The following is a 24678-nucleotide window of genomic DNA, read 5'->3' as shown; positions in this document are numbered from 1 at the left end:
GGATTTCTCTCCAACCTGAACATTCTCAATAATTAGAATAACTTCAGACTGAAGAAAGATGTGTCCTATCAGCAGGATCAGCGGAGAACAGCTTCACATTAAAAAAAAAAAATCAATTTCTTAACATGCCATTTGGATTTTACTTTCTTCAAATGCTGCCAAAAACAAGCGGTGCTAGAATGTTTTGAATATACTTTGTCAATGGAGACATTTTTGGCTGATGTAAACACAGACAATTTTATCGGTACAGTTTGCTAAAACAGGCATTTTGTGAACTGATTGTGTAAACATTCATTTAACACAACTCAGAGGTAATCTAAATGAAACTGTTTTACTTAGGAAAACGTATACAGATTTCAAGGAAAGACTGTAGGAAAAATGTTTAGGTTAAGACTTGTAATAAACCATGTTAAGACTGCCACGGGCATCATTAGGTGTTGGATAAAGCCTCATATATCAGTGTTCTAATGTTTGTATTGATGGTGTGATGTATCTATTATCATCCTTAACTTTCTCACGATGTAGGGTTTTTGTTTTTTGATAACAATCTTATTACATATGTACATCGTGAGTGAGTACTGAGAGATTAATTTTCCTTTATGAGTAAGGAAGGATGTATATTTTCAATACACATGTGCAATGTATACATCCATAAAATTATTTGTCTATATACTGTATGACTGGTTCTTGACCACTCTACTCAGTTAACATACACAGACAGAACTCCCAACACTAGGGGAACTCAGACAAAATGCAATATAGGTTTATTGGGAAAATGTACTTTGTGCATTCAATATTGTTAGTTGGACTTTTGTGGCAACTGGGGACATGGATGTTGAAAAGGTAACAAATTGTATGGACTGCAGTGATCCAGGGAGCTTAAGCTCACAAGTGTAAAAACCTCTTCACTCATAACTGTTAAAAGTGCAAGCAAGTAACATGAAGGGTGTAGCAGAGAGGACAATAAAACTCTGCTGAAATTGATTTCCCAGAGAAACTGACCCCAACAGATCATTTGTTTCCCTCCAGTTTAATAGCAGCTGTATATAAATCTTCTTATTGACTTTTTTATTCCTTGGTTATTGTTTTCATATGTGACTGGTTTACAGATGTATATACTGTAAGTGAAATTTCCATGTCCTATGAGAGGGAAAGTTCAGAATTAACTCCAGGAAGCCATGTATATGCAACTGGTGAAATGTTTAAAGCCATCTTGTTTCTTGTTTAGTCCTGCTGGTCACAAATTACATTTTATTAAAAATCTCATAAAGTTATGTAGGATTTAGATCTAAAAAGGGTACAGGCCACTGTCTTCCAATGGCGAGGCACTCACTTAAATCAGGGCTGAAGTTGGCCCTGTATCTTTAAGGATAAAGCACTCCAAGTAAGTTCAAGTAGAAAGGATGGAAAATTAGTGCTTTAGAGAGGATTTGTTCAAGAGTGGGTCTGAGGCATTGGGAGTGCACTAGCTAGTTAAGAATGTTCCCTGAATGCAGATTTTCCCCTGAACTCTTTTAAAAAAAAGAGATTTTTTATTTATTGTGATCTGATGACATTATTGCATAATTTTGACTTTATAGTCTGAATAAACCCCACCCTATTCCCTATAGACACTATGCCCCCTGTCTCTATAGGGAATCGCTATAGAGATTGCCATGGAATGATGTATTTTAAATAGATTTAAGTTTTTACACTGAGGGTTTGGGTTGCTTGGGTAATGAGATACTGAGCCTCCCCTCTCAACACCACTTGTTCGCTTTCATCCCATCACTGGCACTACTGGCACCCTTGCTAGAAGTCCCACTGGAAAAAAACAAGGACTGAATGGACATGAAGAAAAAACTGCTTTTCCACATATATGCCTCACAGAATACAGAAGGCACATTCATATCATAGAGCTATCTGGGGAAATCGCCATGCTGCCAGTGCTACGTGGCTAAATAAAAAGCTTAAGTGTTTATCTCAGTCAAGCATCTTTCACAACCAATTCTCTCTCTCTCTCTCTCTCTCAGCAACAAAAAAACAAACATTTTTTTTTCTTTCAACCAGACTTTACAGCAAGGAGAAACCAATACAGAGATGGTTTTGAGATTGTGCTCTCGCAATTCTGGCTTTATCAGCATACCACTATCTACCAGCGTTCTATTTGTTGGACAGTCAAATGAAATGGCAGTGAAGGCACATCTGCATATCTCAATAACTTCTATTAAAATTCTTTCTTTATGAACCCTCGCATTTCTCTTTAGATTTGTGACTTTCCCCCTCCCCCCATTTCTCACACCCTCCCCCATCCCAGGTTGGTATCTAACAATGGTTTATTCTTTAACATTGCTTATAAAAAAGCAGGAGTTGAAATATTTTTAATAGGGGATTTTCTTTGATTGCATTACAATGTACTCTCTTAATGAAGTGCAGTTAAACATGCTGCCACCATATATAATGTTTTTCTAGAACAAATAATTACAAGGTTAAGCACATTCCAAAAACGGTACAAACAGAGCATTGTATCAGGTGGCTCATAAGGCTTGTGGAAGAGAAAGGAAATAGTTATATTTTAATGACATCTTTGGAAACCTGCTAAACCCTACACCTCCCTCCCCCAGATACAATCATCCCACTCTTGAATGTGTGCACAGACACAGTCCTTTACCCTTTAATCTCCAGGATATGTAGTTAAACTAACATTGCACTTTTGTATGTGTTTTTGCACCTTTTGTTTAAGTTACTACAGACTCAATATATTTTTATGACGTGCACTGTGAAATGTCATCTGATTCTGTAGAGTCATTAAGCAATCGTCAAACCAAATCGAATTCACCCTTCTTGTCCTCTCTTTTCACCGGAGGACTGGAATTTGGGACTGTATCAAGCCCTGAGTCCGAGAGCATATGTCAGGATACAGTGCTCTGACCCTGGATCTGGATCAAATCTTTGGTGGGACACACTCAGGCGTATGGAAAGGGTAAATGTTTCTGACAGAGGGCGGTCAGAAACGAACAGTTTACACTAAAAGAAAACAGAAAGATCCAGTGGTAGGAGGAGGAAGAAGAGATGTTAGCAGGGGGCATGTTAACTTTGGAAGACGTGGAATTCAAACCTGGATTATAAGGGGCTGGGTTTGGTTGTATTCCAAACCTGGCTTTTTGTCTTAAAATCCTGTGGCTCTGCTTGTTTTTTTTGTTAAAGTCAGTCTCCACTCCTGAGAATAGGCACCTGGGAGGGAAGCTTTCCCTGGGAAGCCTTTGGCTATTGGAACTTGACAGCTAATCTGCAACTTCTGGGACAACGTGGAATAACTGGTTCTGTTCTGGACGTGTGACACTCTACAACAATGTTAAACTTAAGCTGTTTATTTTAGACAGTTTTAAAGGAACTCTTGCACTGCCTGGATGGCCTCTTGCATCACAAAGAGAAAGGCTCAAATGTATTCTGCAGATGAGAGGACTTTAGAGTGACCAGATGTCCCAAATTTATAGGGACAGTCCCAATTTTGGGGTCTTTTTCTTATATAGGCTCCTATTACCTCCCACCCCGTCCCGATTTTTCACACTTGCTGTCTGGTCAGCCTAGAGGACTATAGCACTTGGCTGCAGACTCTGGGATGACAGCAGGCATTGCACAAATGACAAAGAAAAGAGGGTAGGGCAAAGAATGCAAAGGGAAAAAAAGAAGCTCCAACAGGAACTGCATTAAAATACAGCTGGTTACGTTCACTCTTAAGCACAGAGGAAAGCCACATTCTGGGCAGCAGCTGTCACTGGACAAATGAGTATCAGGGGTAATTTCTCACCATAACAATTCATTTTTTAATTAAAAGCCAGCTTTATTAAGTTTTGCATTTTCACATCCTCACATCTCTCTCTCTCACTGTGTGTTTTTGCTATCTCTTTTTAAACACCTGCTGCACTACAAGCAAAATGTTTGACTTACTCATATGCTTACCATGTGGGTGATAAATCACGGGCACACCATGTCCATTTGAGAAGTATCAGGCTGCACAAGGCACTCACTAAAGAAACTAAAAATTATGGTTCCGTGGCATTCACAGTTGTTATTTCACAGAGGAAGGAAATCTCCTGTATGCTTTCATAAGGTTTCATCCTAAGGTACTCCTAACAAAAATGTTATTCTTTCTATTCTCTGTATGAAATGGGAGGGGGCAAGAAGGAGGGAGAGAAAGCTTCTCAGCACTTCATATTTTCATTCAATATTTTTAAGGCTATATCAATTAGCCAACCAATTTAGCTTCCCCTGCCCAACCCCACTGTCAGGTTCTTTCATGCTTTCCTTTAGCCTCGTGCCTCCTGGTGTGAGCTTTCAAGAAAGAGGGAATTATTCACCATGACTGCAACACCAACTGTCAGATGCTTACTAGGCTATTGCTCTTCAGGAAACTAAGTTATCACCTCAGTTGGAAAAATCCCTCCAATTTCTTAGAAATGTCATTAAGAACTACTCGTGTGTGTGTGTATGCCAGTATCTTAAACTGAACTCCTGCCCTGAACGGGTGCTGTTGGATTAAGGATTTCTGAGACAAACATCTTTTTTGTTCTCGGCAGCAGACCTGAAGTCCTTTAACTGGTCTGCCTGCAAATGTCATCAGAACAGTTTCAGTCTTGTTCCAGAATATTGGGGTACACAGTGAACAGAAGCAATCTAAAAATGGTATGAAATCTTAATTATTTCAGAGACATTATTCTCTTTTCTTTCACTCTGCTTCTCCACAATTCTTTGTCATTTCATGGTTTCACCAACGCAGATGAATTTTCAGTTCTTACTTTAATACACATTATCTCTGAACGACACTATTCTTTCACAGAATGGCTGCCCACCAGCTTCAGCTTTAAATGATCTAATCAGCATGAGCTGCTAAACTGCTTGCACTGGTAAACTCCAGCTAAAAAAAATGCAACCTGCTCTGGACTTAAATGCTTTAGGCTGAAAGCATTTCATAATAAATGAAAAGTGACTTCCACTCTTCTAAGCACTTCCAGAAGAGATGCTGGTGTCCAAACTAGACAACCCTACAGCCTTTCATTTTGAGCCACCTCTACCACTGGCAGGTTGTAAACAGTTACTCAGTGTCAAAAGTCTACAGAATAAGTTTGGATTTCAGAGCACGCCAGTCTACAAGAGTCTGATGAGGTGGTGATGCTTTAGGGCTTGTCTACACTACTGCCTAAGTTGATGTAACTTACATTGCTCAGGGCTGTGAAAAAACCACTCCTCTGAGCGACATCAACTTACAGCACTCTCCTGCCGACATAGCTTCCGCCTCTCATTGAGGTGGAGTAATTATGTCGATGCAGCTGCACTCATGTAGTGTGGTATTGAAGACAAGCCCTCAGACTCACATGAACAATAAGGCCTACAAACCAAAGTCCCCATAGGATTTCCAACAAAAGACGATTCACAGTTTTAAATCAATAATTGTAGTTTAACTGAGGAGGATTTTATTAAGTCCTGCATATTTTATGGACACAAAACTCCCCCTGGCAGCCATAGGAGTTTTGAGCATACAAGGAATGTTGGATTTGGCCAGAAATTGGTGGAAGGATGTTTGTAGTGTGGATCAAAGAAACAGATAGTTTTAGAATTGTCTTTCTAACTGACCAGGCTTGCAAGCTGTCTAATAAAACAAGCTTGCAAGTTTTTAGTTTTTTTTTTTTTTTTTTTTTTTTTTTTTTACACAATTCAGAAGTACACTGATTGCCTCTTTCACTAGTCATTCACCTTGCAATATTAGTGCTTTTGCATTGAAAGAAAAAATAATAAGATGACTGTTACATGTTTAGCCTGACAATAAATATTCTCCTTGCTGTAATTTCTTTCTTTTTTATTATTTTAACAAACTGAGAAGTTTACGCAGAGATCCTCAGTGTCACGTGACCTTGCATTTAGAACCTAAAGAAACGCATACTAAAACATAAATGGATACGTGGATCAATGTTGTTGATGATTATCCACTGACATCCAATCTACCATTCCAAAACCTACACTTAAAAGGTAAGGAGGGTGGGAGTCAAGGCGTGGGAGATGGTGGGCATCAGTCACAAGCTCCATATTGGAACTTTCTCAGAGATCAGAAGAGTTCAGACCCAAACTGTTGTTTGGCACATTGAAGAGATCAATGTCAGCCATAAAGTTCAAATCCCGGGCATAGCTTCCCAAAGGTTTGTGGGGGCTGGAATCAAAGGCTTGGAGGGGGATCATCTCTACCCAATAACAGTGGGAGCATGGAGGATGCTCCTACACTTCCCTTTTTGCATTGCTACAGGATGAGTGTTTGTGATCCTTCAGCAGCCCTGGGGCTGAACTGTAAAACACATTTGAAAAGCGTAAAATCCTTATTTATGCCAGGAATGTTTGAAACTCAAAAGATAAATGTCATTCAAAAAACAGGCATGTGCTAGGTATCCAATATGTAATGGGGCACAGCTGTAATAACAGTCACTGAACCACAGGCTCCCTACATCATGTCATTAGTTGACTTTTAATAAGTCTATCTTCTGGTCCTTTTTATAAGGGCCATTGGGAAAGAAAGAAATATATCATGCACCAAACATCTGTGGCTTTGTCATATTGTGTCTCCTAAAAGATATATCTACTTACGGGACCTGTCTTAGGATACATATTGTAAAGTGCATACAACCATTGCTAAAAATGGATTATATTGAAACAGAGAACATCATACTTTGTATGTGAGTTGCTAAAGACTGCATTTTAGTGTAATACAAAAAAGCATGTTTTCGCACTAGGCTCTAATAGTTCCTAAAAATAATCTAAGGTACCCTTCTGACCTTTCAATAGAGCTAAAGGCCTCACTCACTGCAATATATCTTATACAAAGCTGCCTATTCCCTCAAGCCATCAGACACAAGGAAGGCAAAATCCTAAGTCTGAGGTGATTTGGGGAGTTTGCTCCAGATGCCCACTGGATTTTTGCATTGTAATAGGGTTGTAAAACAATTCTTTCTTTTTAAATGTTTGTTTCCAAGGTGAAGTCAGAGCTGGGATAGTAGTTTGATGATCTGCACTTCAGAAAAGTAGACCAAGGTGTAACCCACCCACTAGGTCTCTATCTGGAGCCATTTATCCCCTCTGCTCTGCTAGCCTGGATATATCCATCAGTTTTGCCTTCAAGCATCTCTGCACATTTTTTCATACCAACCTCTTTGCTTGGATACTGTAGTTCACCAAGCCACCAGCTCTCATCTTTCAAATCCTTCCTGAAAACCCAATTATTTTGTGATCTAAACTTCAAAAAGTTGATAATACAAAAAATGTTATGAGACACACAAACAGGTTGAATACCATGTAATCTGTGTGTTGGCCTCAATATCGAGTTGCATTTACTATCACTGCATGATTTGACTCCAAAAGATGAGACAGACACAGAATTCTGAAGAAAAAAATGTCATGTCAGTGATGTGCCCTAAGCGAGCAACAACATACAACAGTTATTTATGTTATTGCTCGCTTAAGGCACATCATTGCCATTTCCCCTTCACATTTTGCACAAGCAATTTCTATCCTATTTAATTTTCATACACATCATATATGGGCAACATTCTGCTCTCTGGTGCACACTGTGTGGCTTTCAATTCAAATACACTATTTTCCCTTTGTGTCTTGAACTCGTATTGACTTTCTCTGATTGGATGAGCATAAACCTCAGATTCAGCCCATAAATATTTGGGCATGCAAGCTTAAAGTCGGAGTTTTTTAAAGCTTTAATCCCAGTAAAGTAGGATCCGTGTGTTTCTGCCCATGGCAAGCAGACATGAAAGCATGAACACAGGCAAAGCTAAGTTGTTTAAAACATTCACATGACTCTTAGTGGAGAACTGTTACACTAGTTCTATGCATGTAAGGAGAGAGGAATGTCCGACCCGTGCTCAGTTCTACATGTTGAATAGTATTTTACTTACCGTGCTGTTGGAAGGAAATTGAGCCCACTCTGCTTATCCCAAAAGTCGGACGCTTCAAAAGAGGATACCAAATTAGTTCTCATCATCAGTTTTAACATTTATTCAGTTGGATGTTATTATTTATTTGTATTATCATAGTGCCTAGGGGCCCCAATTATAAACCAAGGCCCTATTTTGCTAGGTGCTGTGCAAATAAAACAAAAAAAGTCCCTGCCCCAAAGAACTTACATTTACCATGCTGGACTGAGCCAAACAGAAAACACTTTGCTCTTATTTCCTTCCACTCCATGCTCCTTTTTAATATCCTTTTCCCCATGCCATGGCTATGTCTGGAATTCCTCCTCCTCTCCTTGTGAGCTAAACTACCTCCCTCTCATTTCTTCAAATCCCTCTTCTAACCACATTTCTTCCATGAGGCCTTTCAACATTGAATTACCACATATAACACAGATTTACATACACACACAACCCATCTCCCTCTCTAGAAGGTGTCTCTCTCTCTGATTTAGACTGCCTGCATCTGATATGGATTCTAAGCCCCCAAAGGCACAGGCCATGTCTTCCTCTATGTCTGTTTACATATTATCAGTGCTCAGTACATAAAGAATACCATATAGCTTATTTTCCCCCAATAGCATGAAGCATGAGAGTAGGATTATGTGCATCACAGGTCTAGAATGTATTTAATGTTATGGAATCAACATTCACAATAGGTTCTGAAAAGTCAACGTTTGCACTGGCCTCTTTACACTTGCAGACACATTTGTGCAAGAACACATTGCCAGTCAGCTGCCTATTAATTCTAAATGAGAAACTGCTTCAGGTATTCTGTCTGAACTGTAAAATAACTTGTGTCCCTAACAAACATCAGTTGAGGGATTTCAGAAAGCCGAACATAAATGAGTGGCACATTGGGCTAATCACACCCCAGCGATCCAAGTCATGCCTCATCTTGGAGTTTTACCCTCTGAAACCTGTAACACACATGGGTCTGGTGTTAAGTGTGTTTGGCGGCATGGAAAAATCTCCAAGCTCATCAACTGAAGTGTGTGAACCACAACAGTTAATCACTTCTCAGAAACAAACAGTGGTGGAACTGCCAACAGGTTTTTTGTCCTGAATACACTGTTAAGTAGCAAATACTTTACATATTTTGAGAATGATTCAAAGCAAAATCTTATTGCAACACTTACATGTGCACTGGATGTTAATGGGATTAAAGATCAGCATACAGGCAAATGCAGAGAAAAGTATGGAGAATTTTTATGTGCATACAAGTCAGACCACATGGTCTTAGCTGAAACAAGCACCTTGATTCCCCACAATCCAGATATAAGCAAGACGACATGATGTTATAGAGTAATTTTAAGTTCAGTGAATCTGCATATCCAAGAATTATAGTACCATGCTTAGGGATCTATGCAACATTCTTTGGTTTGCAGATATCTATTTTCCTGTCTTCTTTGGTGGATCTTTTATAAGGCTCCACAGACACAGGATAACTAAATTCTTCTTCTTCATGAGTTCCAGAAATGCAGAGGGTGTAGGAGAAATGAAAGAGAAATATAGAAGAGAAGAGACCTGATTATCAGCCATATCCTCTCACAGGGACCTCTCAAAATGAGTTAATATATTCAATGCATCTTATTATTAATAATTATATTATAGTTGTGCTGAGAGATCTCAGTTAGCAGCCAGGCCCCGGTGTACTCGACACTGTACAAACATAGTTAGAGGAGTGCCCCAAAGAGCTTACAGTCTAAATAGATAAAATATGGGTGAAAGGAATCACCATTTTACAGTTGAGAAATGGAGATAGGAGAGATTGTGACTTCCCCCAGGTCACATAGGAAGTCTGTGGCAGATCCAAGAATTGAACCCAGATCTACTGAGTCCCAGTCCAGTGCATTAATCAGGACACCATAAACAGCAAAGGCCATGTCTTTAGTTTTACACACACACACACACTCTCTCTCTCTCTCTCTCTCTTTTTTTTTTTTTTTTTTAAACAGACTGACTCTTAGACCCCACCCCTCCCATTGTCCATAAGTCCCCACTCCACCTCCATCCGGACTGTTTCACCACAGCTGATCAAACGTTCCAGACTTATTTCACCCTGTCCACTCCAGAGACACAGACACAATCCTCAGCAAAAAAGAGGTGAATTATCATAATAAACAAATGCTGCACATTAGCAGAAGACAGAGTGGCTGTTACTCACAATTGTATCATGGAGTCAGAATAATGTGCTCATTAAGGGGAATGGCATTTGGATGGGTAATGTATAATACTGTGCATTTATGGGCCCTATCCACATTAGGAAAATGACTATGTTCTGAAGTCATTTTCAGTGACTGATCTCAAAAGTGTTTTTCACTCACACAACTAGATCAGCTAGATGGATGGGGCATAACTCCGCCCAAAAAGGTCTTGAAAATTCTGGTTCTCCAAGCTCATTTAAAAGAAGCTCTGCCCCCATTTTCCCCCCGGTGGGCTCAGGTGAGCAAGTGGAAAGCCAGACAGGCTGTTAAAACTGAAAATGGTTTCCAAACCTGCTGAGTTTCCCAGTGTAGATGAACCCTGAGCTCTCTTTTCATATAGGGATTTCAAAGCAATCCACACACAGTTCAGTAGTTCAGCCTCATGCCCTTTCTTTATGAAGAATGGGATATACAGGGATCACTTCTCCCACCCTTGGCCTGGGACCCAGCAGCTGTTTGACAGCATAGGGAATAATGAAGGATCCTGTATCCAGCAAAGAATGCAGAGGGTGTGGAATGCAATTCCCAGAGCTGGACTCCAGCATGGACGCCCCGACCCTTGCAGGAACTGTGACGGAATATTTATTAACCACAAGTGGCTGGAACTTTCTGTCTGCAGAAAATTGCAAAGACTTGAAATCTGGGGTTTGGAATGGAGATGTGGTTACCAAAAGGCTCTCATAACATGCAGGGGCTTGAGGACATGTTTCAGCTACTAACATTCTGATGTGTTCCAGCACCATGTGCCACCACAAGAGCTCCAAGCGGTCAGTATCACTAGCCCAATTTTGCAGATGGGGGGGGGGGGGGAAATAAAGAAACAAAGACAAGTGACCCACCCAAAGCCACAGACAATCAGACTCCCAGGCTCCTGTTCTAACCGCTATACCAATTCTGCTTCTCCTGATTCCTGTTCTGAAATCAGTAATCTGTGAAGTGACATGGGAAACAGACAAGCCTGCTTGGAAAGACTGGAGAAAACTGTAGCCTTAAATCCCTGTCACAGTGCATTGTAGGTGCGTGACACAACAATTCTGTGATGTCAGCAGCTCACTCTGACATACCTCATCACATGAGATGATGCAACATACCTAGCTGCTGCTGAGCAATAATCCAGAACCATCAGGCACGACAGGGCAGCAAAGCCCCAGGAGGGAGAGGAAGCAGTGTACGTTCATTCAGGAGATGGCCTGGCGTCTACACAAAAAGGAATAGGGATGCTGAAGGAATATTACACCCGTCAAGGGAGTGCCACGAGAGAGCTGGAACAAAGTGGACTCCTAGGAAGTGCTGCACCAGACACAATGAACAGGACACCAATGGAGTGCCATGCTGTGCCAAAGGGGACACAGAAGGAGTGCCGTGCTGAGGCGATACCAAGCTAGTGCTGTGCCAACGGGGACACCAAGGGAGCACTGGGCCAAAGGGGATGCTGAGGAAGGGTTGGGCTGAATGGGCCGCTGAAGGGGATGTCAAGGGAGCAGTGCACTAGCCAGGCTGAAGGGGATGCTGAAGGAGCACTGCACCGAAGCTGATACCAAAGGGGCCAAGAAAGCCCAGTGCCAGCTGGCACTGAAGGGAGCACCCAAGGAATACCATGTCAGCTGAGGGAGTGCCAGGCCCGCCAGGCCCAAGGGGGCACCAAAGGGGATGCTGAGGAAGCGCTGCACCAGCCAGGCTCAAGGGGTTGCCAAGGGAGCACCTAGATGAAGACTGTTGAAGGAGCAGCACACTCGCCAGGTCCAAGGGCATGCCAAGGGAGTGCTGTGTTGTCTGGGCTGAGTGAGAGCAAATGAAGGAAGGTTCCATGACAGAAGAATGAGGACACCTGAGGGATGAGAAAGGAGTGACAAAGGAAGAGAAAAGTGCAAGGCAGGGCTTTGTTATTAATCTCTGCCATGGTTTTCTCCATGGATGAGGGGAGAATAAAGTATCTTTGTGTTTGTACAACAGTTACCTCCTGTGGTTTGATTCCCAACCCTGGCAGTTACCTTGGTGTGAACAGGCCTCTCTGCTGCTCCATTTCTAAAATAGGGAGTGCTGAAGACTCCCAACTCTATTGCGTCTCTGTATGTGCAACAGAGAGTGTGTGTGTGTGTGTGTGTGTGTGTGAGTGAGAGAGAGAGAGAGAACAGACCCTCACATCTTCAAATGATGAGGTTCAAATCAGGACACACATCCCCTGTGACTCTGCCTGCTTCTGGGGACACCCTGGACACATATAAGCACAATACACCAGCCAATCTTCCAGAGATGCACTCGATACTGACATTGGTTTATTGCAGGTGGCTGACCTGATCTGTTGTCCCCATTCCCTGATGCACTACTCAGACATCATCATCTCAGGTTTCCTAAACCTTCATTGACCAGACAGGTAAATATTCAAACTATGTGTTGAAATTATATAAGTAACCTATGCTGAAATATCCCTTTGATGAAGTAAGGAACCAAAGGGTCATCCCTAGAGTAACTTGCAAGTGCTGGCACAACCCTCCCCTCCCCCACCCAAAGCAGTACCGATTCATGAGTAAAATTTCTACCCAGTCTTTTTTGTTCATTAGCTTGCAATGAAGAGTCCCTGGTGAATGAGATCTCTGCTCATCAAGCATCAATCTGATTGACAGGACCTCCCCCTAACAACCAAGCATGCGCGCGCACACACACACGATTAAAACCTTGATCATGTTATTTTTATGATGAAGAAAACAGCTATTTGGTTGCTAAACCACAATACAGTAAAGATACAGGAAGCCTGCACTTTAGGCAACTGCTTTCATGTTTATTTGCTCCGTTTAAAGTTAACTTGGAACAATGTGGTCCTTGCTGTGGAGTTTGGTAGCTGATAATTATACTACCAGTACTTTGGATGCACTGATTCATGTTGCCCAGACGGGCGAAGCAGCAAACAGTATAAGTGCTCAGGAAAATGTACGTGGAAGGTGTGAAGCTCGAAGATGGAATAATTCGTCAGCCTAATACTAAGGAGCTAGCAGAGAACCAGGCTGCTGCTGTCATTGCAGGTTACGGGATGAGGTAGTGGACTTAGCTCACTGCTGTCTCCAATCTTGTGAAGGGTTTTGATTGGCCAAATCCATGAGCTCTGGCAGTGCTCCCAGTTAAGCCCATTCCCTGCTCCCATTTGTGTTCGAGTACAAACAGCTGCATTTGGTGCTTGAAGTGGCTACACAGAGCCATTTATGTTATGACCAATAGAAATGAAAGATTGATTGGTTCATTGCATCCACTTCTCTTGACAAGGCAAAATTGTTCTTCACAAACCGCTTCCCCAGAGCGTACATAGGTCCTTACAGCTAAGAAGCCCCAAGAGCACTTCAAACATAAGTTAACTGTCTATACAGGAAAACAGTACTGGTTTAAATTTAAATTGTTTTTTAAACTGATTAAGTTACATTTGGTGCAAACCTCCATGTGGACACTTCTAGTTTAAACCTGTTCCCAACCAATTTAAGCTATCCCAAGTAAAGTCACTTTTAAACTGGAATAAGAGTTCCCAAACACAGGAGTTGTGGGGGTTTAAATGTCAGATTAACTTCACAATGGAGGTTATTCATGGGGCTCATCTTTCTTGGATGTGTGCGGTTGGGGATGACTCCCTCAAGCTACAGTCGGCTGTTTCTCAGTGTTCAAGCCCCACAACAGTTGTAACTGTGGGCTGAGAGAGGACTAGGAAAGAATATCCAAAGGATTCCCTCTTCCTCACACCCTCCCAACTGCTGCTTTTCTCCTATACAGTCAGCCATAGGCATCATGAAGATCAAGAGTGAAGACAGTGTGACAGAAATCCAATCTGGAAGCTCACCACAGACACACTTTGGATTGTGAGAATTATACCCAGAGACTTTCAGCTTCATCACAAGGCCAAAAAATGTAACTGAACAGACAATGGGTGGTATCTCTTTTGTGCAGCTTATTATTCAGCTTCTGGATAGTCTATATCAATCCAGAGCAGAGAGCTTCCTGAAGGCTGAATGGTATCACTGATGTATTAAAAACTATCGGAGTGTATAAACTGCACTGTGGTCTGTCACTGCCATGCTTGTAATATTTGTTCCCAGAGAAACTGCAATCTGCCTGCATTTCAAAAACAAATTGAAAAAGTGAACAATACAATGCAGCAAATATATGTCTAAGGTCTCAGATCAGCAGTCCATCCCTCCCTGTTCAGCAAAGCACTTTAAGTACATGCTTAACTTCAGTCACATGCTTAAGTTCCATTGAATTTGCTGAATAGGGATGAATTTAAGCATGCGTTTAATTTCTTTGCTAAACTGGAGTCCAAGTCCTGTATTATGACCTCCGCCAGCTAGGTCTCTGTTTTGCCATGCTGTGTTATTGCCCACTTAAGGACTCTAAGTTGAAATAAATTAAGGAGATTTTCATTATTTATTTTGTTTTACATGATAAACACCATCAGCACTTGGAATTAAGGCATGCTACTGGCATCTAGTTTGCAAATATTTATGTTTGCTAAAACTAACAAATGCAAAACAAAATAAGTGAACATTTAAAATTAAGCAACTACTGAGGATTCTCCTTCATCACTGCAGTGGTCATTTAGATTGGTCAAGGTTCTTTGCGTCTTCTCCAAAATTGCAAGCACAAATATTCTGCACATTTCTATTTAAAGTGTAGTTATGTTAATAAAAGCAATTACAGGATAACATAACTTTTTGCTCAACACCTAGGTGCAATCAGGTTTTCCTAGTGTTTGCACTATGGAGACAGTAATTTTACAGAAAACAGGATATTCTGCCCCATGCACCATCAGCAAAGATGTAGGCTCAGTTCTTACTGAAGAATCTTCATTACTGGGTGTAAAGAGCAGAAAGACATGGATTAATTTTTAGATCTTAGTGAGAGCTTTCAGTGATGCCAGATAGAAAATCATCTTTTGACTGGTAAAATGAGCATATTTGACACAAATGCCATCAAGAAAAGATAAATAAGCACACAACTAAATTCCACAGTACCATTCTTAGAATCAATTTTCAGACGAACCACCTGTTCAATTTGCATCTTTCAAACTTTAACCTTCAAGTCAGATATGGATTGAAGTCTCCCTGTCCCTGCTCCCTCCGAACTCCTGAATCAGTCTGAAAGAAAGCAAAACCTGAGTGGTATGAAAACCAATCTTTTGCCTTTTGAGCCTGGAGGCTAAAGGAGAGGCATTGCTGTTTCCTTTTCTTTTGGGTTTTTAAGGGAGGGAGAAGGGAAGGGAGAGGTGAGCTTATCAGAAGCTATTCATGCACAACTGTCACTTGGGGCTGAAGAAAAAGCTACATTTTCTAACACATCTTTGGTCACTAGATTAGGACAGCCCTGACAGTGGAGAGGTTTGCAAGTGCCAAACTGTGATTATAACTAGGGCGCAAGGATGTGTACCCTGGATAGAACATTTGAGTCATCTGACCTCCAGGTAGTGTATCTAGAGGTTCTGAGAAGAACCTGCCCAAACCAAGTATGAATAACTAGCCCCAAAATCACAGGAATTGCTGGTATGCTCTGCCCAATCTATAAAACCTCTAACCCAGTGGTTCTCAACTACATGTAACCTCGGGGGGCACACAGAGGTCTTCCGGGGGTACATCAACTCATCTAGATATTTGCTTAGTTTTACTACAAAATACATAAAAAGCACTAGCGAAGTCAGTACAACTAAAGTTTCATACAGACAAACTGAGAAAGTAAGCCATTTCTCACTAGTGTGCTGTGACACTTTTGTATTTTTAGGTCTGATTTTGTAAGCAAGTTGTTTTCAAGTGAGGTGAAACTTGGGGTATGCAACACAAATCAGACTCCTGAAAGGGGTACAGTAGTCTGGAAAGGTTGAGAACCATTGCTTTAACTAATGAAAGCAGTCAGAGTAAGCAAGCATTGACTCCCAATGCTGGAGCACTAAACAAATCCACTAGGGCTGCTGTGTTGTCCCCAGTTCCTCTCTCAGGAGTGGATTCCACAATGTACAACTCCTGTTGACTTCAATAAGAGCTCTGTGTGTGGGAACAAGTGCCAAAACCCTTCGACTTGAGAACAATCCTGAATGGGATAGCATCTTATCTTCATTTAGGATGCTGAAGTGACCGCTCAAAAAGTGGCAAGTGGCTGTGGGAAGCAGCCAAATAAGTATAATCTAGGGAGCTTAAAAAAAGAAAAACAAAATACAAAACAAAACAAAAAAAACCCACACAAAAGACCAAACTACAACCAGGAAACCTACAAAGCAAGTAAATCTGCATATGGGCCAAAAAGACCTGAGAATTCTGCACACAGACCAGTCAGTGTGGCACAGCTGTCAGTATCTCTGCATGACATTCATAATTAACACCCCACCTCCAGGGATTCTGACTTCCATATAATCTCATGTAGCAGTCAGTGACCCTTCCTAAGCATGGTTGATTGGTGTTATTAGGAGATAACATCTGTGTGAAAACATATTGATGTGAGACTGGAGGAAGAGTTCTTCCCTTCAGCATGTGTGATAGGCAGAGGTGTACTGCTCCAATTTACAATATCATGAAGCATAATTCAGAGGGTGCCACATCATGTGGGCATCTTGAGGTACACTACAATGCAATTAAGAGGAAAAGCAACAAATTTAGCCTTATAAAGTAGATTAAAATGAAAATCCGTGTCTTTCCTCTATTATTTCCATGTCAAAGACAGAAAGGCTTAGAGGAATTAGAAATATTGCAGTGTCATATCAGTAAGAGCCACATCTTGCCCGAGGACTCATTTTTCAAGGCTGTCAGTTCATCAACTTCACTGGAATAGAAGGAAAACAAAAAACAAAACCCAACAAAGCAAACTCCCACCAGGAATGGCATTGTCCCCAGTCTTTCTTTTCACACAGGGGAGTTAAAGGAAAAAGCAAATCGCTCAACTCCCAAAACAGACACTAAATTAACGGGCCTGATTTGCCGTTCCCCTGGAGTTTTCACCAGGGGCATTCCACTGAGCTCAGCAATGTTAGTCCTGATTTACACCAGTGAGAGAGGAGAATCAGACCCAAATCTCTTACATGCATAAAGCACCTTTCATCACAATTTTTTCCCCACTTAAAGGACTTTACAAACTGCATGAAGCCCTAGTGAAGTGCAGCCCCATCTGGGTTGGCTATCAGCTGGCAGCATAACTGCTAGCGGGGATGTTTTAAAAAGACTACATTTGAAAGACCCATACACGATACATGCCATGGTACTCAGTTAATCTGTCTCGGAAGGACTACAGGATGAGTCACCCCTTGCTGGGGGTTAAAAGCTGATATGTCAGGAGGCTAAAGGGCTGGATCCTGGTCTCACACCATCGTAACTCCACTGATTTCCCTGAAGTTACTCCTGGATTTACACCAGAGTGAGATCAGAATCTGGTTTCGGGTGTTTCAAACCTGAAGTTAGACCATAAGGCACTCCCCATCTCCCCCATCAAGAATGAAAAAGATCTACTGAAGTTTCATTGTGCTTTATATTTATATGGTACTGTACATTTCACAAGTGTTAAGACCTAGAACTTTGTAGGAAGTTTGTGTCAATACCCACCTGCTGAAGTGAAAAAACAGATTGACAGAGCCAGACGAGTACCCAGAAGTCACCTCCTACAAGACAGGCCCAACAAAGAAAATAACAGAACACCACTAGCTGTCACCTTCAGCCCCCAACTAAAACCTCTCCAGCGCATCATCAGAGATCTACAACCTATCCTGAAAGATGATCCTTTACTCTCACAGATCTTGGGAGACAGACCTGTCCTCGCTTACAGACAACCCCCGAACCTAAAGCAAATACTCACCAGCAACCACACATCACTGAGCAAAACCACTAACCCAGGAACCTATCCTTGTAACAAACCCCGATGCCAACTCTGTCCACTTATCTATTCAAGTGACATCATCATAGGACCTAATCACATCAGCCATACCATCAGGGGCTCGTTCACCTGCACATCTACCAATGTGATATATGCCATCATGTGCCAGCAATGCCCCTCTGCCATGTACATTGGCCAAACCGGACAGTCTCTACGCAAAAGAATTTATAGAACTTTGTAGTCATTTTACAAACATCAGCTGATTTCTCAGCAGCACTTAAGATGGTTCTCTGTGGTTTATTTATATATATATGTATGAAAAAGATGCATTGTTCCTTATAGCTGACTGACTTGCCAAAGCATCACCTCCATTTATTTTAAAACAGCTTAGCAGAGCTCTCAGATGCCACATTATCAAAAATCAACACTGTCTTTGTTCTGAACTACAGTATTAGGTTGCTGATGGATCCATAAGCAGAAATGCCCATATGAATGGTGACAAATGTGGAGAGAAATATTTGCTCACTTTTTAGGGGGCTTTTGGACCTCAGAGATGCAGCGATTATAATGCAAACTGATGCTTCTCTTGAAATTTTCCAACTGGCTGAACTGCCATAAAAATCACATTTTCACCAGTGAGGGAAGTAAAACATTTTGCCTCAATGTCTTCATAAATTTCCCCCTAGGGGCAACAAAAGGCAGTTTTGTATAGGTGAAAATCCTCAATCCTCACTTGGAACAAAGATGTACAAAGTAATCACTTTTTACTAGACTAGAATTTCTGTTCAGTGCGAAAGAACAACATTTCATGACTGACCGTATTTGTGAATTAACATGAAAAACAATGGGGGGGAAATCTCACATGACTGTCTGATGAAGCAAAACTGGATGGTTTTGCTCAGCTCTTTTCTGAAATCTTTGTGTATAAAAACCAAGCAGAAATCTTGACACAGGCTTCGACAATGAAAACACTGTAAGCCTGTAAAGCCACTTATGGTTTGGGTCCTGTGTAGCTTGAAAATCATGGGCCAGATTCTTATCTGAGACTCTCAGGAAGCCCAACCTATGGAGAGGAAGGCACTTCTGAATTCTCAGCATAGCTGGCGGCCAAACTGGCTCATGATTAAAGTTAGTGAAGCCCCAAGGACTGCTGTGATTTATACTAGCTTTGAGTGACATTCAATTAGCCCAAAATAGCCAGAACACAGAGAACTCTGGCCACACTTCTATTACAGGAGTTGTGTGAGGAACTGGTGAAGAGGCCTACACTGGCTTTATTCTGTCTGGGGAAGCATCTGGCCCTGTCCTCTGTCAGAAGACAGGATACTGAGCTAGATGGACCATTGGTCTGACTCGGGATGGCTACTCTTATATTCTATAACATATAGTAGGATTAATAGAAGAGTTAGACACGAATAATATGAATACAACAGTTACATCAGCTATTATGATTATTATTTAATATGTATATTGTAGTTGCAGGATAAAACTACAGAAGAGATTAACTCTCATGCTTCAAGTTATAAGGCCTGAAGTTAGGAAGAAACTTCTCTCACCTGCCTGTTATTGGGAATTATCTAATATGGAAGATTTAGTCCCTTCTCTCATGCTTCTAGAACTGGCCACCATAAACTGGATACTTACTTGTAAGCTGTTCAGGCAGGGACCATGTTTACCTGTACTCAGAGTGCTTGCAATAGTAGGTTCCTGAGCCAAAGTAAGCCCTCTTGGCACTACCACAAAATAACTGACATCAAATAAATCTGGAAAAATACAATTCATTTGTTCCTATGGGCTATCGGGTAGACATGTTTTTATTAGGGCTGTCAAGAGATTAAAAAAATTTATCACACAATTAATTGCACTTTTAAACAATAACAGAATACCGTTTATTTAAATATTTTTGGATGTTTTCTACATTTTCAAATATATTGATTTCTATTACAACACAGAAGACAGTGTACAGTGCTCACTTTATTTATTTTTGATTACAAATATTTGTAAAAAAAAGAAATAGTATTTTTCAATTTATCTAATACAAGTACTGTAGTGCAATCTTTTTATCATGAAAGTTGAACTTACAAATGTAGAGTTATGTACCAAAAAACAAACAAACCTGCATTCAAAAATAAAACAATGTAAAACTTTAGTGCCTACAAGTCTACTCAGTCCTATTTCTTGTTCACCCAGTTGCTCAGACAAACAAGTTTGTTTACATTTACAGGAGATAATGCTGCCCGCTTCTTGTTCACAATGTCACCTGAAAGTGAGAACAGGTGTTCGCATGGCACTACTGCAGCCAGCGTCGCAAGATATTTACATGCCAGATGTGCTAAAGATTCATATGTCCCTTCATGCTTCATCCACCATTCCACAGGCCAGGCGTCCACGTGGATGACAGGTTCTGCTCAATAACAATCGAGGTCAGAGCAGAACAATGAATGCTCATTTTCATCATCTGAGTCAGATGCCACCAGAAGAAGGTTGATTTTCTATTTTGGTGGTTCAGGTTGTGTAGTTTCTGCATCAGAGTGTTGCTCTTTTAATACTTCTGAAAGTATGCTCCACACCTCATCCCTCCCAGATTTTTGAAGGTACGTCAGATTCTTAAACCTTAGTTTACCAAGTGCTGTAGCTATCTTTAGAAATCTCACATTGGTACCTTCTTTGCATTTTGTCAAAAGTGTTCTTAAAGTGAACAACATGTTCTGAGTCATCATCCAAGACTACTATAACATGAAATGTATGGCAGAATGCAGGTAAAATAGAGCCAGAGACATACAATTCTCCCCCAAGGAGTTCAGTCACAAATTTAATTAATGCATTAATTTTTTAACAAGCGTCATCAGCATGGAAGCATGTCCTCTGGAATGGCATGTAAATGCCAGCTACAAAAGAGCCATGCAAATGCCTGTTTTCACTTTCAGGTGACATTGTAAATAAGAAGCTGGCAGCGTTATCTCCTGTAAATGTAAACAAACTTGATTGTCTTAGCAATTGGCTGAACAAGAAGTAGGACTGAATGGACTTGTAGGCTCTAAAGTTTTGTACTGTTTTGGTTTTGAGTGCAGTTATGTAACAAAAAAAATCTACACTTGTAAGTTGCATTTTCATAATAGATTGCTCTACGGTACTTGTTTGAGATGAACTGAAAAATACTATTATTTTATCATTTTTACAGAGCAATTATGTGTAGTAAAAATAATAATATAAAGTGAGTAGTGTACTTTGTGTTCTGTGTTGTAATTGAAATCAGTATATTTGAAAATGTAGAAAAACATCCAAAAATAGTTAATAAATTTCAATTGGTATTCTATTGTTTAACATTGTGATTAAAACCGTGATTAATTGTGACTATTTTTTTAATTGCCAATAATTTTTTTGAGATTAATCGACAGCCCTGATTTTTATTAATCTAAGTAAAGTAAGGAGACTAAAAATAAATGAAATGGAAATGTAGTTACTTAATCATTAGTGCTTTTTAAAGCCATATTCTAGGGATAGTGCCTAGCTATTTCTGAAGCTGGTAAAATATATGGTATACCCAAATTTTAGAGTGATCTTGAAGTCAGACCTATCTCCTTTATACTAAGGGCCATATTTTGGCACAGACTGCATGGCCATGCAGGGGAGTAATGGGTCTAAGGCAGCCTCATGTGCCTCTGTTCAGGCTATACATACTGTGAATAGAAGCACAGGGAGAAATGTAACCTTCGAAGTGCCCTTAAATTCTCCCTGCACAGTGGCTACGAATGGGTGGGGAAAGAGCGGAGTAAAGGCATCGGTTAGCAGAACTGCTGGTGCTCGGGAGGTATGTATGCTATGCTGGGCATAGACACAGCACAGCGTTCTTCCCCATTGCAGCAAGGTAGAAGCCAGAAGGCAGACTGTGACTCTCAGAGGCACAACCAGCCTTCTGGTCTGGCTCCATGGGCAACTGAACAATGTTCTGCCCCTTGCTCATGGAAAGCCAAAAATTAATACTTAGTTATTAGATAAGCCATTCATTTTGTTGTTCTTGGGCCCCTGCAGACTTGCTTTTACCTGACTGCTCACATGTGATTATTCCTCTCATTTATGTGTTACTTAAAAGAAAACAACTTTGGTTTCTGAACCAAAGGAAACTGCAGTTACACAAAGTATCGTAACTCATTGTCATTTTTGGTATTTGGTCAGAAAGGGCAGGCTAGAGAAATCTTGCTCTCATAACTGCAATTAATGCTAGAAGCAAGATGATTTAGATATCTATTTAAGGCCCACATAGTCCCATTCATTTTGTGTGAATTCTTGTATATTAAGGCACTCCGCATGAATGGGGGATGGTAGAATCAATACAGTGGTAATTTATGGCACTTACGTACAGTCAGAGAAACTCTGGGTTATTGCCCCAAATGAACAAATTGCTTAAGAAACTTCACAACATATTGCATTATACACAACAAACCACTGCTGCCACATGTTGGAAATCACGTCTGACAAAACACAGGCAAAAGCAACCAAACCCATCTTGCATCATACCATAAAGGCTACCAACTTTGGGTTTTGGTGGACTACCAAAGGAAGAAAGTTCCAAACGCTGGAGTCCTCTACTGAGAAAGCCCTTTCACTGGTCCTGGAGAGTTCATTCCCGGGAGCTGTGAGCAAGAACATCCCCCGGCTGATTTTTAACTAGTGCTGTGGAGCAAAGGATGAAAGAGAGGAATCTCCAATACACAACAGCAACAACGAAACAGAAGAAAAAGAGCTTTCCTTGAATACGGGGATGGAAGATCTCACCAAATGATTGGACATCTTATATATACATACAGATATCAATAATATCCAGGGATGTCACAATAAATATTCTGTGGAAGGGATATTAAACCCTGTGTCTCAGAGCTTTAGCCAATCAGTAACCATTAAAGATCAGGATGAGCCAGCTAATATGGGTGCGGGAGGCAGATTACCCCATATTTGCCTATTGCAGGGTTCTTACATCTACCTCTGAAACACTTGGTACCGGCCACTGTCAGACAGAGGATACAGGATCTCATTCTGATCCAGTATGGTAATTCCCACGGTGCTATGTCCACCACCCAAACCCAACTGTGTTTCCTAGAAGTCGGTAGCTACCCTTCATTCTGAAAAAGTGTTTTAGATGTTGTAACCACATATCCAGGATCACCTTAACGTCATGTGCATTTGGGTTTCATTTTTGAGAAATAGAAAAAATGAAGGCTATTTTTGTAAGACGACATGGGAGATTGGAAGAGGAGGGAGCAGACATTCCACAAATATATGTGCTTTCTGCCAGATGATGATTTATTGCCCATAATAGAACTATAAAGAGCTAGGGGGAATCTAGTCTCCCCTTCATCAGCAAATGTTACCCCAATCTTGGCACCACTAACGGAAGCTACATATGCCCGAAGAGAGACTAGCTCCCTGAGATCTGTCACATAAATGAAATTTTGAAAAATGAGAAGCAAATGGTAGAAATGAGCGACGCTTTGATCCTATATTGTGACCTCTGCTGTGTTCATGCAGAACCTCAGTGATTGTAATAGGGCTCCAAGGAAGCCCAGCAGTCCATCTGTGCACTAGCAAATACAGGATCAGGGCCTAATTAAGGATTTATATCCACATCCCTGTAATGCTGGCAGTGGTCTGGACTTCGAAGAAAAATGAAAAGTGCTAAGGGAAAAAAAATCTAATGTACAGTGTTTTAAATCTCTACAATTTAAAACTTAGCTTTTTATGTTCCTAATATCAAAGCATTTTTCACCTCTATTTAATCAAAATTGATCATTATGATTACTACTGTAATTTATGTTGGAGATTATTGAAATTAGTATTTTATTAAAATCTGGTTTCATTAATAAAACACATTCCAGCTATGGCCTCTTACCAGGGTGTCATTAGAAACTACTGACTAGAGGCTGGAAGTTAATCATAACAGTAATCCTGCCAGACCCTTTGACAGCTTCCATTTTCACTGGTGTAATCAGGAACAACTTCACTGAAGTCAACAGTTACATCAGTGTGTCAACATTCATAGCACATGTGAAATAGGAAAGGGGGATGGGACTACCCAGTTCTTGATATTTTAAATACTTGAGAGGGAGACCAATACAATCACACTCACCAGCCTGATTAGTTGTGATGCTGACTGCGGCAAATTGCCTTGAGAATGTACTCAAGTCGGACACCCCATTGACTGCATCAATCTCAAACGTGTAGTTGGTGTGTGCCAGGAGGTCTACTACGGTCACCGTGGTGTTGGTGAGTCCAATCTGACGGGGTAAGAAGCGCACGTTGGTGCTACATGGTTCACACAACTTGATGTTTCCCCCACATTTTTTGCAAATGATGTTGAAGGTGACATCTTTCCGGCCTCCTGCATCAAGGGGCCAGCTCCAATCCAGGATAACAGATGTCTCGTTGATATTAGAGATAACGTTTCTTGGTGCAGATGGAGGTCCTACAAAGGTAAACCAAAAGGGAGATTAATGGGATATTTTATCTGGTGCTTTTCCACAAGAACAACAGGATACACAAATATGGAACCAACCACAGTAAATAACCATATTGTCTTTATTCTTCGCGTCATGGTCCTCCTGAGATGTTCCACTGGATCAGGGCTCAGCAATCTTTGGCATGCAGCCCGTTGGGGAAATCTGCTG

General features: G+C 40.9%; 1 protein-coding gene across 3 annotated transcripts in view; it reads right to left on the bottom strand.

Moving 5' to 3' along the window:
• The window catches only part of EPHA3 (EPH receptor A3), a 318256-nt gene that overhangs the window by 86353 nt on the left and 207225 nt on the right, over positions 1–24678 (bottom strand). For all 3 annotated transcript variants that reach the window (XM_034791240.1, XM_034791250.1, XM_034791261.1), the window contains exon 5: positions 24141–24476. In XM_034791240.1, coding sequence (XP_034647131.1) covers positions 24141–24476 — 336 coding nt within the window. The remainder of the gene's footprint in view (positions 1–24140; positions 24477–24678) is intronic.

This window comes from Trachemys scripta, chromosome 1 (assembly GCF_013100865.1).
Source record: "Trachemys scripta elegans isolate TJP31775 chromosome 1, CAS_Tse_1.0, whole genome shotgun sequence".
NCBI classification, from domain to species: domain Eukaryota; kingdom Metazoa; phylum Chordata; order Testudines; family Emydidae; genus Trachemys; species Trachemys scripta.
Note: the sequence above shows the minus strand (reverse complement) of the source record. Positions and strands in the feature narration are given on the sequence as shown.